The 16875-nt window shown below is 41.5% G+C and overlaps 1 protein-coding gene across 24 annotated transcripts in view; it reads left to right on the forward strand.

Moving 5' to 3' along the window:
* FOXN3 (forkhead box N3) overlaps positions 1-16875 on the forward strand; it is a 463072-nt gene that overhangs the window by 438384 nt on the left and 7813 nt on the right. For all 24 annotated transcript variants that reach the window (XM_063644035.1, XM_063644036.1, XM_055288474.2 and 21 more), the window contains one exon: positions 171-276. In XM_063644035.1, the coding sequence (XP_063500105.1) occupies positions 171-276 (106 nt within the window). The remainder of the gene's footprint in view (positions 1-170; positions 277-16875) is intronic.

Here is a 16875-nt window from a genome sequence, read left to right on the forward strand (position 1 = left end):
AATGTATGTGCGCGTGTGTGTGTGTGTTTCTCCCTGTCTCTGCTCCACGCATGTTCTCTGCCCTCTGTCTCTCTTTCTCTCTTATTGGTCTGTCCAGAATTTCTGACTTGGAACAGAAATCTTCACAGTTGAATTCACGTGCGGTGTCTTTCTCCCCTTTGCTTTTTCAGTTCCTCCGGGAGTGATCCAAAACGGAGCACGGGTCCTGAGCCGAGGGCTGTTTCCTGGCGTGCGGCCGCTGCCAATCACTCCCATTGGGGTGACAGCGGCCATGAGGTAAGGGGAGAGTGCGCTGGGCAGAGCCAGCCTGGGGAGTGGGAAGGGCAGCTTTCTGTTCACGGGGTCCCTTCTGGAGACAGAGAGGAGCTGCTTCGAACTAGTGACAGCAATAAACCTGGTTTGGGTGCTCAGAAATGTGAAAGTAACCCCAAGAACTCCCAATCCAAATGCCACCTTCTCTTTCTCGGGCCACCAGATGATCCTGGTCTCTTTACAGATGAGGAGATGGAGGCAAGTTAAGTTTTTTATTCTAAGAAGGCAGGTAAGAGGTGGGTAGAAGAAAACAGGAGGCAGGATATTAGTTGGATTCTAGGCTAACGGGCCTAGCACAAGACCCAGCCCTGTCCCTCCCCTGTCCTGTGACTCTGGGATCAGTTCCCTCATCTGTGAAACTCCTGCCTCCTACCAGGGGTTGCAGGGAAAATCAAATGCAAAATCAGATGTGAGGCGAGCTTTGGTACATGGTCTATAAATAGCAGGTGGCATCATTCCCCTGCTTCCAAGAATGAGGTCAGCTGCCAAACCGCATGAACCCTTCCTTGGGACATTTCTCTCCTCCATGCCCTCCATCTCCACTGCCAGCCCCGGATCAGGGTCCACCGCTAGCCTGCGGCCCTCATAGGCACCATTGCCGGAGCCTCCTCCCATCCGCCAGCTGCTTCTACGCCCACGCCTGCCCATCCATCCACCACTGCCAGACCAGTTTCCTAACACCGTGCCCCTCTAGCTGTCTGCAGAAGCACCTTTTGTGACTGCCCCTGTATCACCCTGATAGTCCTTCCTTCTCCTCGAGCCACATGTGTTCCCCAAATATGCCCAGTATTGGCCCATCTTATTCATACAGCTTTGTCTGCATAGATTCCCCTCACCCTCATATGCGAGGCGGCACGTCCTTCAAAATCTGACACAAAAGATGATCCCTTCCCAATGCTTTTTTTAATGTGGTCTGGGAACCAGCATCAGAGAAACTTCTGTTTGCCGTGAACCGATTAGCCCCATGCTTTATCCCTTCAGTGAGTGACACTGTATGGTAGCAGTTTCCCTGTGTGTCCCTTTCTGTCCTGGGTGCTTTGTGTCCTGAGGATGAGGGCTAGCTCAATCAGTTGGCTGATGCCTCATCACTATTGCATGTGCCAGGCCCTGGTTGCTCGTTTAGAAAAAGCCTGTCTCACTGAGCTGCATCCCTCGAAGGTACCATCCCTCTCCTTCTGCGTTTACGGATCAAGTTTGCACCTGAAGGCCATTTTGCTTTCATAGTGTTTTATGTCCAAAAGGAAACCAACCCAGAAAGTGTGTTTAGCTGGGCCTGAGGGAGAAGCAAGGTCAAACTCCCCTGCCGTGTGCAGCTTCTCCACCAGCTTGTCTTTTAACTCCTCCTGCTGTTGTCACGACAAGTCGCATAATCTTCAGAGCAAAGCTCTATAGCTTCTGATAAGATGGGAAGTTGTTAGCAATTAGAATAGTAACAAATTATAAAACCACTTATCATTTCTACTAATCTGACAAGGGGATATTTTCCAAAAATACATGGAAAGGTTTTTCTTGTACCCTCTGGTATCTTTCCTGGCTGCCTCTCAAGTCAATAATTCTTGAGTTCCTAAGTGGTAAGTCTCTTTCCACGAAGCCAAAATTCCAATGCTCTTGCCTCACATTTTTGAAAAAGACATACTCTGTTTTTCATTCTTTCTTAAAATCTTCCCTGTGTTGCCTCATAGTTTACCTTCTTGGTTGAGAAGACTTGGAGACTGTGAACTATTTTTGCTTGGAGCAACAATGTATTTTTATTAGCAGATTCTAAATATAGGCTTACAGTTTATCCTCTTGACCATTTTTTTTTTAGTGCCTTCAAGAGTAGCTTTCACCATGGGCCCAGCCATGCCTTATAGAAGGGCACAGAAAAGCCAGGCGGACAACAGGTTGACCTTCAACAGGAGCCGCCTTCTCATTTTAATTCTTACTCTCATGGCATTTATTATGACAAATTTTACTGGTTAGTTCCCTCTTGAGGTGTTATTTCAACTACTGATGGTTTCTTTCTGGTTAGGGAATAACAAAGCACTGCAGCAAAAGTCTTGTTTCTGTTGAAAGTTGCCACTCATCCAGTCCAGTGAGTGCCTCAGCTGGGCTCCTTCCAAAGTAAAAGAAAACAAGACAGCCTCTGAGCCAAACTTGTGTATCAGACAGGTTGAGTAGGGAGACAGAAACCACACCAAGTAATTGAACAGAGAGACTTTAATGTTAACCAGGGCTGGGTGTGGTGGCTCATGCCTATAATCTCAGCACTTCGGGAGGCTGAGGCAGGAGGATCACTTGAGGCCAGGAGTTCAAGACCAGCCTGAGCAACATAGGGAGATCCCAGCTCTACAAAAAGTTTAAAAATTCGCTGAGGCCGGGCACGTTGGCTCACACCTGTAATCCCAACACTGAGAGGCTCAGGCGGGTGGATCACTTGAGCTCAGGAATTTGAGACCAGCCTGGGCAACATGGCGAAACCTCATCTCTATTTAAAAAAAAAAAATGACCTGGCATGGTGGCACACACCTGTGGTCCTAGCTACTTTGGAGGCCGAGGTGGGAGGATCCCTTGAGCCTGGGAGGTCAAGACTGCAGTGAGCCGAGATTGCTCCACTGCACTCCAGCCTGGCTGACAGAGTGAGACCATATAAAAATCAAAATGATTAGAAAGAAAGCAAAGCTGTGAACCAGGTAGGAAGTTATTAACTAGGTAACTGAAAGGGTAAAAGATAACTCAGGGTGTCGTGGAGAGAGTAATTGCAGGAGGCAGCTACCACCTCTAGGGTTGAAGGAACAAAGGGAAGAGGTTGGAATGATCGCCCCTTGGAGCTGAAACTCACCTTTGCATGGGGGGCGGGGACTTGGAAGCAGCCTCTGATGGTGCTGGTGCCTCTAAGGGAACATAGTTCTGCAAGTGCTGGAAAAACTGCAAACTGGGTTTGGCACCTCTGAGAATGAATGCTGCTGCTGAGGTGCAGAGGCATTGCAGGGTGGCACAAGAACAGGAAACAGTCAAGAGTCAGTTCCATCTTTCTCCACCTTCTCAGTCTCTCTATGGCACCCCCTGGTGGCAGAGCCTTACATGCAGCCCAGTGGTAAAGTCCAGCCACAGCCCCAGCCCCAGTGTGGGAAACAGAGTAGAAGGGTGGGTTTGAGACTGAGTGGCAATAGCTTTGTAATGGCACAGCTTGCTTCATCTCTGTCCACTACAAAAGCATGTATAGTCTAATTAAAGAGTGACTTTCCTGAGCATCGTAGGAGTTTTGAAAAAAATCATTTTGGTAAAATGTGCAACCATAGTTTGCAGAAACTAGGCAAGTTACCATTTGCATAAACAGGGATAACCAGTAAAGAGGCCGGGCACGATGGCTCACACCTGTAATCCCAGCACTTTGGGAGGCCGAGGCAGGCAGATCACCTGAGGTCAGGAGTTCGAGACCAGCCTGGCCAACATGGTGACACATCATCTCTACTAAAAATACAAAAATTAGCTGAGTGTGATGGTGTGTGCCTGTAGTCCCAGCTACTCAGGAGGCTGAGATGGGAGAATCGCCTGAACCCAGGAGGTGGAGGTTGCAGTGAGCCGAAATTGTGCCATTGCACTCCAGCCTGGGCAACAGGGCAAGACTCTGTCAAAAAAAAAAAAAAAGAGAGAGAGCGAGATAACCAGTAAAGAAAATCGTTGTGCATTAGCAGTTAGTTGTCCAAATACCAATTCTGAACTTGCCCCCCTCAGTTTTAAGGGAAATTAGGGGAAGAGGGGTAGTAAGCTTTAGAACATTAGGGGTACTTGCTTGTAGTATCTTTGCCCTCTTTTTGTAGGGCAAGTAGTAGACACTGAGTTGCTTTTGGAAAGAAGGAACACAAACATAGCTATAGAGGCATTTGCCTAATCAGTGTCTGTGTAAAACCCATTAAGAAGTGCTTGGGGAAAAAAATCTTGTTTTGCATTTTCACATTCATCATAATTTTAACATTTTTAATTTGGCCACATGTCAGTGGAACCCAAACTCAGCCAAGGCTAAAAAGGAAAACAGTGCAGTGGAGACTAGAACAACAGAATGTTATCTCCCAGACCACGTGGCAGTGCCCAAGTATTCTGTGTATGCTCAGATGTTTACGGGGTTGCTGCCCCAGTCTGTTCAGCTGGGGCCCAGGGAGGGCGGGAGAGTCATCAGCACCCACTAAAGACCAATTTCCCAGTCTCTTTTGTGTGACAGGTTTTCCTTGTGAGTCTAAGCGACTTCTCCTTAAGTGAAAATATTTGTCTTTCAGGGATTTTTTTTTTCCTCCACTGAGTGGCAAAGGCCATGTTTGTTTGTCTTAACTCTGAAACTGTTATTGACATAGATGAAGTGTTACTTTTATTAGCTGATCATTACACAGCTTCTATTTGCCAGGTTCCTTTGCATATAATTATGATGTGAAATCTCCTTGTAAGAGTATCTGTCAATAGTGTAATTGACTTTACGGTGTTGACTTTTTACTCAATAACCTCCAAGATTGGCCCATCCTTAGACGTTGGAAACCTGCTTATTTTTAAATTTGCCTGGGCGTCAAGTCCTCAAGACACATCATCCTCAAAATAACTACCCACACTTCTTAAAATTTTATGCCTGTGTCTTCGGCTGCTCTCCCAGGAAAATCCCTTGCAGAGATTGCATTGAATGGAACGTGGAACCCGTGATGATAGCCCCGGGAGAGCTGTTGCTGGCCTTCTTGGGAAGGAGGAGTCCCAGGTTTCTTACATTCACAGCATCGTGGGCTGCCCCACACCCTAGGTTGGGTCACAGCAACCCCCCTGGATCTCAGCCACCTTGCTTTTAACCTTTAGGGCTCTTTTTGATCCCTACATGCTTCATCAGGTGGCAGAAAAGAATGAAATGTCCAGGGCTTGCTAGAGGACTGGGAGAAAGCTGATGTGGGGAAGGCCTGTTCTATAGCAACTGAGCCAACGAAATACGTACATGAACGCAGGAACCACATTTCCTGGGTCCATCTCCTGCAGCCGTGTGACCTCAGGGAAGTGCCCATGGGCTTCTCAAGAGGAAACATGTGTCTGCCTCATGGGTTATTTGGATTCACACACAGCTATGTGCCTGGCATGTAATCAGCATTCTGTAGGTGTTTCATAAATAAGTAACATGGAAAGCCTCATGGATCCACCTAGCCTGTCTCCCACAGAGCTTCCCGGATTTCCTTCCTGAGCACTGGAACCTCAGGTGCCCCAAAACCTTAGGAGAAGGCTTAGATTAAATTCATGCCACATTTCAGCACAGTGTACATTTGTTGGCAAAGCCATTGGCTTTGAAGAGTGCTGGCCATAATCTGGACTACAAGTCTAGACCGCCCTACTTGTTACCAAATTATACGAGAGTTTCATCCAGTCACCATCTAAGGCTGCTTAATTTTATTTGGATCTCCAACAACCTCAAGTGAAAAACTGCACTTCCCATGGAACATGAAGCAAGTCAGGCATTAATGGTCTGACTGTAGTAGAAAACATTAATTCTTTAAGGTCATGTCAAAATAGAATCATCAGGAAAACCCATCTCTCAGCCTAAGTTCTGCTCCGGGTCAGCTGTCTTATCTCCTCCCTTGAGAAGATATTTGTATCAGGAGTGTAGGAAGGTGGCAACCTTTAGTATTAAGATAGGGTTGTAGTCCAGTTATGTAACTTGAGGGTAAATTGGCTGCTGATCTTTTCTAGTGTTGTATTTTGTTCTGTATGTAAAGACCAAACACCTGTTGGCCTTTGTATTTGAAATCATGGTCTTTGAAGGCAATTACAAAACTCAGTATTAGATTTTGCTTTGTAGTGGGAGGAGAAGAGAAAATACTAAAGAGCTAGGTTTAAGGGAAAGCGGGGAAGAATCCCAGTCACACAAAGCATGCACCGAATTCCCTCCTGGGCCCGTTTCAGCAAGCATAGTTTTTGTTTTGGGCCCTTCTGGTCCAGAAATTTAAACAACGACCAGCAAACTGTGAAATTTGATCAACATTCTAGAGCTGCTCCTCATATTTCATATCAATGACATTCGTTAATGCCTTTGAAAGTCCTGGTGGCTCTCTTTCATGTTGTTCCTAGAAATCCTCCAAACTCCCAATGATTCTGGACTGTTTTAAATGCAAAACAATTCATGGAGGAGAGTTTTAGGATCACTCCTATTTGTGTTGTGTGATCTCTTGCAAAAAGGAAATCATGTTTATCTCTGTGGTTTAGGGGAGCAGTTTGCAGCTCATGGGAGAAAATTGTGGTCCCCCTGGATATTACCACTGAGTTAGAACTCTTAGAGCTGATCCTGGATGCTTCCAGGAAGGGCTAATCACCTGGCCCCTGGACATCCTTTACCTTTTTAGCCATGCATCTGCCAGATTGCAGAATTCTAGGGCTGATGGAAGGGATCTTAAACCTCATCTTGATTTTACAGCTGAGGCACAGGTAGAATTAGACTGGATTTTGTGAAAAAGGGAAGAGCTGTAAACTAACAAGTTAAGTCAGTTTAATGACCTAAATGGCATCTCTCTCATAGGTAGAATTTGATACCTGGTGAGAAGTATTTTATGCAACTTGTATTAAATGATTCTCTGCAGGCTCCTTAGTATTTCCTATCATTCTTCGTAGTGTTCATCTTTACAGTTTGGGGAGGCTACTGTCTTTTTTTTTATTTCTTTATTTATTCGAGACAGGGTCTCACTTTGTCACCTACACCAGAGTGCAGTGGCACAATCACGGCTCACTGCAGCCTCGTCCTCCCAGGCTCAAGTGATCCTCCCACCTCTCAGCCTCCCAAGTATTTAGGACTACAGGCACTCACCACCGCTCCTGGCTAATTTTTCTGTTTTTTGTAAAGATGGCATCTTGCCATGTTGCCCAGGCTGGTCTCGAACTCCTGGGCTCAAACAATCCACACACCTCAGCCACCCAAAGTGCTAGGATTACAGGTGTGAGCCACAGTGCCCAGCCCTGAGTTTTTTAAATAACTAGAATAATACTGTGTCTTTCTTAACTTTGTTTTTTAAAAAACTCATATTAGGTTTCTTTGTTTTGTGACATATAGCTGTAATTGAGTCATTTTCACTGCTATATAATATCCCATTATGTGACTAAACTATCTTTTTTTAAAAAAGACATTTGGATCATTAATAGTTCTTTGATATTACAAGCAGTGCTACTGTGGAAATTCTTATACATGTCTCCGATTGATTTAAGATGTCTAGGAGTGAAATTGTTGATTTATAGGGTATGTACATGCTCAGCTTTACAAGGTAATGCCACATTGTTTTGTAAAGTGCTTGTTTCCAATTACACTGCCACCAGCAGAGTGTGGTAGTCACTAGTCCTCCACATCTTGACACACACTTAGAATTGTCATGCTTTGTCATTTCAACCAATCTAGTAGGTATGTAATGGTATCTCATAGTACTTTAATTTGTATTTCCCTTTTTACTAAAGATGTTGCACAGTTTTTCACATATTTAAGGGGCTCTTTGAATATATTATTTTATGGATTTCCTGTTTAGCATTTTGCTCATTTTTCTACTGGGTTCCCTTTTTTCTTCTCTTCATAGGAGTTCTTGGTATAGTCTACATATCAATCTTGTATTGACTACATATGTTGCAGATTTTCTAAGTTTGCGGATGGTCCTTTCACTCTTTCAATTTCCATTCTTATTAATCACATTTATCAATCTTTTTATGAAATCTGGTGTCTTAAAAATTTATCTCCCTACTCTGTGGTCATATAGTCTCCTATAGTATTTTTCTAAAAGATTTAAAGTTTTTTGCTTTCACATTTAAGTCTTATTATTTGAGTCTCTAATCCATCTGGAGTTACGGTGTGAGATAAAGATACATTTAAATATTTTTCAAATAATAAACAGTTATCCCAGCATCACTTATTAAGTAGCCTCACTTTTTCCCACTGATATGAAATGCTAGCTCTGATATATATCAGGTTTCTTTATATTTGTGAGTTTATATGGGGGACTCTGGGTCCTATTTCATATTTTCCTGTACTATGGCAATACCACAGTGTCTGAATTATTATATCTTTGTAAGTTCTTTTTAAAGTGTCTTTGCTATTCTTGGCTCTTTGCAGTTGCATATAAACTTTATAATCAGCTTGATAAACTGCAAGGGGGTGTGCAAACAAGAAAAACAAAGAAAAGACACCCTATTGTGATTCCTGACTAGAATCGTATGGAATCTGTAGATCAATTTGTTGTGGATTACTACTCCTATATTGAAAGCCAGGTGCAGTGGCATGCACCTGTAGTCCCAGCTACTCAGGAGGCTGAGGCGGGAGGGTTGCTTAAGCCCGAGAGTTTGAGGCCAGCCTGAACATAGTGAGACCCTGACTCTTAACAACAAAACCTCCTTTTTGCATCTTTCAGTCCGTGAGCATGTATAGTTCTCCATTTATTTAAATCTTCAGTGCCACTCATTATAGCTTTATGATTTTTTTCCCTAAAGTTCTTAAGCCTGTTCAGTTAGATTTATTCTACATAGAATAGATTCTTTTTCATGCTGTTATAAATTTTACAAATTAATATGATGTATTTTCTACTTGCTGCTAATATATGGAAATGCAATTTATTTCACATTATTGATTTTTTTCCAGCAACCTTGCTAAATAAACTGCATTAGTAACTCTAACAGTTTATAGATTCTTCTGTGCACAAATCATATCTTTTGTCAATACTTGTGGGGTTTTTTCCCTAATTATTGTATCTTTTCTTTTTCCTGTCCTATTGCACAGTCCAGGACCTCTGAATAGAAGTTATGATAACAGGCATCTTTGTGTTATTTCATATTTTAAATGGACCCATGTTACTGATTCACAGTTGATAGGACATTAGTTAAAGGTTTCTTAGGAAATATGCTTTATCATAACAAAATTATTCTATTCATACTTTGCTATATTTTATCATGAGTGGTTATTGAGTTTCATTAAAAAAAAGTTTGCATTGTTAAGATAACTATAAAATTTTTCTTTCTTTTTTTACTATGGTGAATTATACTATAAATTTGTCATTTTGAACAAAACTTGCATTTCTGAATATACTTGCTTATGATACATTTTTTTTACATATTACTAGAGTTGCCAAGCTAATGTTTTATTTATGAATTTTGTGTCTTTGTTTATAACCCATGTTTCTCTAGTTCTGTCTTTATCTAGTTTAGTGTCAAGATTACATTAGCCTCAGAAAAGGAGTTGAGGCATATTCACTCTTAGATAAACTCTGAAAGAGTTTATCTAAGACTGGAAATATCTATTGCTTAATGTTCATTGGTACTTGCTTGCAAAATAGTCTGGCACTGGTGTTTTCCTTGTGGGATGATTTTTAACTATTGATATAATTTACGTAATGATAATAGAGTGACTTGTGTTTTTAAATTTCCTTTCTTTTGGCAACTCTAGGAGTTTGTCCACGTCACTTCAGTTTTCAAATATATTGGCAAAGAGTTATTCATAATATACCTTGTCATCTTTCAAAACATCTTTTGTAACTGTGTCCCTTTTTTATTCCTTATTTCATTTGTATCATTTCTTTTTTGTTTAATCTCGCCATAGATTTTTTTTCAAAGAATCAACTTTTTAAATTAGCTGTACTTTGCATTATTCTCTATTCCATTGATTTCTGCTATTTATAATTTCCTTTCTTTTTTGGATTTATTCTGTTTTTCTTTATCTAGATTGTGAACTTTTATTTCAAGCCTTTCTTTGTTTTCTATAAAAGTTTAAGGTTATAATTTTCCTCACCCTACTGCTTATTGCATTCTATAGGTTTTGGTATATTTATTTTAATTATTGTTAAGGTATAAGTATTTTCTAATTGCCATTTTGATTTTTTCTTTGACCCATGGGTATTTTTAAATGTGTTTTTTGAATTTCCAAACTAAAGAGAAGATGGTTGTTTTTAATTTTTGTTTTAGGTTATCTGTCAACATTGACTATTAATTTCAATACATTGTGGTCAGGGAATTTATCTGTACAGTATTGCTTCTTTGAAATGTGTTGACCTTTGCTGTATGGTCTAGTATATATCAGTTTTTAAAAAATATTTCAGCCAGGCATAGTGGCTCACAACTATAATCCCAGCACTTTGGGAGGCTGAAGTGGGAGATTGCTTGAGGCCACGAGTTCAAGACCAGTCTGGTCAACACAGTGAAACCCCATCTCTATCAGTTATAAATGAAAAATAAGTAGATAAAAATAAAAAAGATGTCATGTGTGCATCAAAAAATATGTCTTTTCCATTATTAGCACATGTTCTATGTTTATGTCCACTAAGTCAAATCTTCTCCATATGAACTTTTGTATGTGTGTGTGTGTCAGCTTGATAAATTGCATACTGAAAGAGATGCATTAAAATCTCCCATTCCAATGTAGATTTGACTATTTCTTCTTGTACCTCTTTCAATTTTAGGCATATATATTTTGAAGGTATTTTATTGGAACTATGCATGTTTAGAATTGTTTTATCTTCCTGATGGGTTGAATCTTTAGACTGTTCAATGACTGTTTATCTGGAGTAATGATTTTTGCCTTGAAATCTATCTGATCTCATTTTAATATTGCTATACCAGCATAGCACAACTTGTTCCAGTCTTACTTTTAACCTGTTTTTCTTTATCCTGTTGTTTAGGATTGTCTCTTGCAAATAGCACATGGCTTCTTTTTTCTTTTTTAAATTTGAGCTAATGATCTGTACCTTTTAGCTGAAGATTTTTAGCCCATTTTTATTGACATTTTTGGGTTTGCTTCTATCATCTTGTTTTACGTTTCTGTTTGCCCCATTTTTGCAGATTCTTTTTTGTTTCTAGCATTATTTTAAATTCTCCTACTCCTCATTCCATTTTTCCCCCTTCTAATGGTTTGGAAGTTACCTATTCTGTTTTTCTTCATTTAGTGTCGATCCTAGAACTTTTAGCATGAATATTTTTAAATATTTAAAGTTAATCAATATCTTTAACCTTCTGATCAATACAGGGCTCTGGGAATGCTTTAAATTCAGTTCTCTCCACCTCCCAATTGATATGCTACATTTCTCCAGTACTTTGGTTCTGGTTTTGTTTGTGTGTGTGTGTGTGTAACCATTTATTATTGTATTGTACAATCAATACTTGGCCACATTTTCTTTTCTTTTTTGAGACAGGGTCTCACTCCTCTTTCCTAGGCTGGAGTGCAGTGGCACGAACACAGCTCACTGCAGCCTCAGCCTCCCAGTTTCAAATGATCCTACCACCTCAGCCTCCCGAGTAGTGGGGACTACAGGGATGCACAACCATGTTCAGTTAATTTTTTGCATTTTTAGTAGAGATGGGGTTTTGCCATGTTGCCAGGCTGGTCTTGGAACTCCTGGGCTCAAGAGATTCACTTCCCTCGGCCTCCCAAAGTTCTGGGATTACAAGCATGAGTTACAGCACCCAGCCTACATTTTCTGTACTGATCATTTCTTCTTACATCTCAGATCTTCCATTTTAGATCATTTTTCTCTTTCCTGAAATATATTCTTAAGAAATTCCTACAGTGAGGGTTTATTCATAGTTAAAGCCCTGAATTTTTGCCTGAAAAGTTATATTTTGCCTTTACCCTTAGAAGATAGTGTTACTGAATATAAAATTCTAGATCAACAGTTATTTTCTCTCTTGAGAATATTGTTCCACTTTCTTCTGCTTCACTTGTTTTATCTTAATTTGTACTTTAGGCGATACGTTTTCTTTCTACTACTTTAAAAATCTTTTTGTCTTTTTTGTGTCTGCTCTAAAGTTTGACTGTGATGTGTCTACATATGGACTTTATTTTCTTTATCCTGCATGGGACGTGTTGGCTTTCTGAATCTGAAAATTGGTACTGTCATCAAAACTAGAAAATTCTAGTCATTTTCTATTCAAGTATTGAATCTTCTCCATTTTTTCTTTTCACTGGAACTCCAGTTAGGTTTCCGTTGGTTCTTCTTTCTGTGTTCCGTCTCATCCAACCTTTCTTCCATATTCTCTATCTCTGTCTCTTTCTGCTGCATTTTGTGTAGTATCTTCAGGTCCATCTAACAGTTCACTAATTTTTCTCCTCAGCTACGTTGAGTTTTTTAGGAGCACCTTCAATGTAGATTAATTAATTTATTTTTGAGGCAGGGTCTTGCTATGTTGCCCAGGCTAGTCTTGATCTCCCGGGCTCAAGCACTTCCTCCTCAGCCTCTTGAGTAGCTGAGATTACAGGTGTGAGCCACCACACTTTGCATTGATGTTTTTAATTTCAAGGATTATATGTTTTATCTCTAGAAGTTCTGTTTAGTGCTTTCCAATATAGCCTGATCTTCCTTTCTAGTATTTTTCAATTCCCTCCTTTATTTATTTAAACATACTAACTTTATATTCTGCAACTAATTATTTCAACATTTGTAGTCTTTGCTGTTCAGATTCTGTCATTTCTTTGTTCTCTTGTCTCTGCTTATGGTGGCTTATTCCCATTGTGTTTAATGTTTTTATTTTTTTTATTATGAACCCATGTTCTTGGAATCTTATCCGTGGAAATTCCTTGTGGCTTGGGTTTAAAGTATGTTCTTCCAGAGAGGATTTGCTTTTAAAACTTCGGTTGGGAGCCTGGGGGACCAGTATACCTGAGGCCACTTTAATGCCCTTAGAGGGTACACAGTAAGCAGGGAGCAGCCAGAATCAACCTTCCTGCTGCTCCCTTCCTGCCTCCCACTGAGTGAGTTTGGGTTCTTGTGCTACTGTGAGGGCAGACGTTTGCTATAGAGAAACTTTGGCTTTCTTAGTTGCCTGATTGCTCACGTTGCAGGTTATTTTAAAATGTTTTATTTGTGTGTATGTCTCTGTTGGTCTCTGAATATCCCTTATTTTCTAGTGAACTCAGCAATGCCTTTAAAACAAGTTACTGTACTTGATCTAGGATCTTTTGTATTATAGTCAGAAGAGAACCTTCCAAATGTCTCTCTACCACTTGGCTGGAGGTGGAAGTCTTTGGTCATCTCTTCTCTTCCATGTCTACTTGCAGTTGATTTTCAAAAGAAGCTTTGAACTCGCTCCAGTTCCCTGCTTCTACAATCCCATTAATCCCATCTACTTTTCACATTTGGCAAAAGATCAGAGTCCTCAAGTAAATCCCTGGGGAGGACAACTACCCTACATGATATCCTTTAGAGTTAGAGCCATTAGTTCCAGAGAGACTCCTAGTGCACCAGGTAAGAGGCGGAGACGACACATGCTCATTATACTGTAGTGGAACCCCTAATTAATTGGTTAAACAAACGAACAAACAAAAAATGGCAAATGGCCATGTCATAAACCTACACCTTGACTTGTTAGTTGAAAGCCTGCTCCTTCTGGGTTTGAACTAATGTGATTTCTCTTTTTATGTTTGATATTTTCCAACTATTTGACAAGAGAATGAGTACCAGGTTTTATTTGAGATCAGTAGCACGTGGTTTTGTTGAGCCACATGCTTTAAACTTTTAGAGGCCCAGTAAAATCAGGTGGCTTTGATTAATGCTAATTTATGCAAATTGTGATATCGTTACACATAAATTCAGCTAAAACTGAAAAATTGCAGGCATTTTGGATGTATCACATGTTCATTTTAATGAATGAATTTTAAGAAAGTAGTTAGAAATTCACCTTCCAACATGTTCAGAATGGCTGGTTTCTTTTAAGCATTTGTTGTCCTATAATGGCAATCCCTGCGGCGGGAAACATTTGACACCAAGTCAGTGCAGCTGGCTTGCACCATCGTGAATAACATTGCACCAAGTTATTAATAATTGAAGGAGCTTGTCACTTCCTGCTGAGTTTTGTGTGTAATTTATGGATTACATAATCCCAAGCTAAAATCTCGGGGAAGGTTAATTTCATCAAATGAGAAAGAGAGACATTTATATTTTAATTCTCACTCCCTGAAGTTATGTCTGTGTACCTGTTTTCATCCAGAAATATTATCAGTGGATGTATTGGTTTTCTGTCTTCATCACAGTAAACTTCCTTCTTCGGGAGTGACAGGGAGATATTTTGAATTCCTGCTTGAACCATCTTTGAGACTGTCTGGGCCACCCCACTCAACAACCATGGGGCTCTCTGAGCTTCTGTTTTTCTGTGAAATGGGTTAAGTAGGCCAGTGTTCCAATAGGGACTTGGGTCATGAACTCTCTGTTGGCATGCAGTGTGATTCTAGGTGGTACCAGAAACTCTGCCCCACACAGCACCAAATCAGGGGCTGTGGAATCCTTCTCTTTTCTATTCTCCCTTTAATCCATGGGATCTCTTCAAGAAGAAAGCTTCCATTTGGATCCCCCTCTTTAATGCTGCCAATCTCCCTGTTTAAGAAAGAGAGAGACATTCTCAGGCTCGAAACCATTCCTCTTGTGATAGTGTGGAGCTCACGTTTAACGTCATTGCTTTGGTTCTAGTGTATTTCTCCCCTCCCTAAAACTTTGATTTAAAAAATGTTCAAACTTAGGACAAAACGGAAAGAAAAGCACAATGAATAGCACAGACCCTTCACCTAGATTCACCAGGAATCAGCACCGTGAAGCACTTGCTTTATTTCTCACTCTCTCACTCGTGATTCTCCCCGTCTGTGTTCAGAGAGGGATCATGTTCTGCTTAACTGTGGTAGTGACGTGAGTTGTAAGCCCCAAGTTATTTTTTAAAAGAAGCATTCAGAACTGAATCCATTTATTAAAAGCTAAATATAGCCCACTTTACTCTTTCAAGTATACTTAGATTTACTATGAAACTGTTTGATGTTAGTTCAGTGGGTGAATTATTTTTGTATTTGACAGTAGTTCCCTCAAATGGCAAAGATTAAGAGGACCATACAACGAGACCTTCATTTTCATTCGCTTTAATAACTATTAATAGCTAGCTGTATGATTAATTACATTTACCAAGTTTCACATTTGGTAACACCTCAAAGTAATCCTATCCCAGCCATCTTTATGCACCCAAGACACAGCCAAGAAATAGGAAGTCTGCAGAAAACAGATATGGAGGAGGCCAGACCCCAAAGCTCAGGGGCCGTGTTCACAGGCAAGCCCTGGAGGAACTCCTCTTGAAGGGCCTGTTTCCTCTGACTTGGTGCTGGATTCCCATACGCCTCCCAATCCAGAATAGAAAGAGAAAACAAGACTGCTCTGAGTGAACAAGTCATAGCAGCAGGAAGTCGCAGGAATCGAACCGCAAGTAAACATGATCAGGCACCACAAACAGCCTTGCTCTGTGCTCAGGACAGTTCATTTAATCCTCACGCAGCCCCACAAGGTACATGAGGAAGTTGAGCCTTCAAGAAGTAAAACAGCCTGCTCAAAGTCACCAATAAGCAACAGTGGGATATGAGCACAGGCGTGTGTGGCTTGCAAGCCAGGCTCTGTCTGTAAGGATTTGGGGGAGGTGGTGTGTATCTGGGATCACGGAGCACAGGACACAAGCTGGGACCCTTCTGGGTCTCACTGGGACTTCGATGTACAAATGCACACATTGTAAATGTTGGGGTTCATAATGAGGCTCTTGGACATCTAGCAAAGGCTGGGTTTTGATAATGACCCTCATACATTTTGCTGGTGGACATGACAGTACGGAGTCTCTCCCCCAGCCTAAATTTAGCAGAATACCACTGGCCCTGGGGTCCCAGGAGAGCAACTCCTTTGCCTCACTCCCTACTGCACCCTTTTCATTAGGAACTCTTTCCCTTCCCCTTTCACTTTCTATGTGGGGTGCAACTGAATTCTCCCTGAGCCTCAAGGCCCATGAGGAGAAAAGCCAGGGTAGAGATTGTCACTACTGTTATCTTATTGGTGGTCGTGACCCCACAGCCCTTCTACCAGTGCCATATCCTCAGCATGTGCCCAGTGAGTCATGGTGGTGGAGACCCACAGTCACTTCCCAAGCTTCATACTCTCAGCCACATGATTCCACCTGCTGCTGCACTTCCTCAGTTTATCTGTTGTGCCCACCGTACTGACACAGCAATAGCCACTGGGGGCTTAGCAGTAACCACACCCTGTCTCGTGGAGCTAGCTCTCTAATGGGATACATGACCACACAATTCATAATGATGGTGGGGAGTGCCCTCTATGGAGGGAATGGAAGAGTACTTACAGTTGGGGTCATCTAGGCAGGAAAAGTAGGGTCATGTTCCCCAGAACTCTTAGAAATGGATCACAAGGTAGATGAGCTTACAGGAAACCAGGCCAGCATGGTGCAATAGAACAGTTCCCATCCCTGCCAAATTCTTCAGCCCTCGTGTCCAAGGTCAGATGCCTTGTCTTCCACAAAACATTCCCTGGCGTCCACCCTTCGTCCTCTTCAGCTATAAGTGACCCTTCTCTCCTGCAAGTATTCATCCTTCCAAAGGCTGGGTGCCAGGCACTAAGAGACAGGCAGCTGCCTCCCAGACATATAAGTATTGTGGGGCCTAACCAGGAATAAGCTTCACAGCCATTGCTCTCAGGCCAAGCCGTGGTCCAGGCACCTGTAGGCATTAATTCGTGTCCTCGGCCCCACAGCCACGGGGAGCAGGTGTAGTTACTATTCCCACTTTTGCGATAAGGAAGCACAAGG

The sequence above is a fragment of the Symphalangus syndactylus genome, chromosome 8 (genome assembly GCF_028878055.3).
Source record: "Symphalangus syndactylus isolate Jambi chromosome 8, NHGRI_mSymSyn1-v2.1_pri, whole genome shotgun sequence".
NCBI classification, from domain to species: domain Eukaryota; kingdom Metazoa; phylum Chordata; class Mammalia; order Primates; family Hylobatidae; genus Symphalangus; species Symphalangus syndactylus.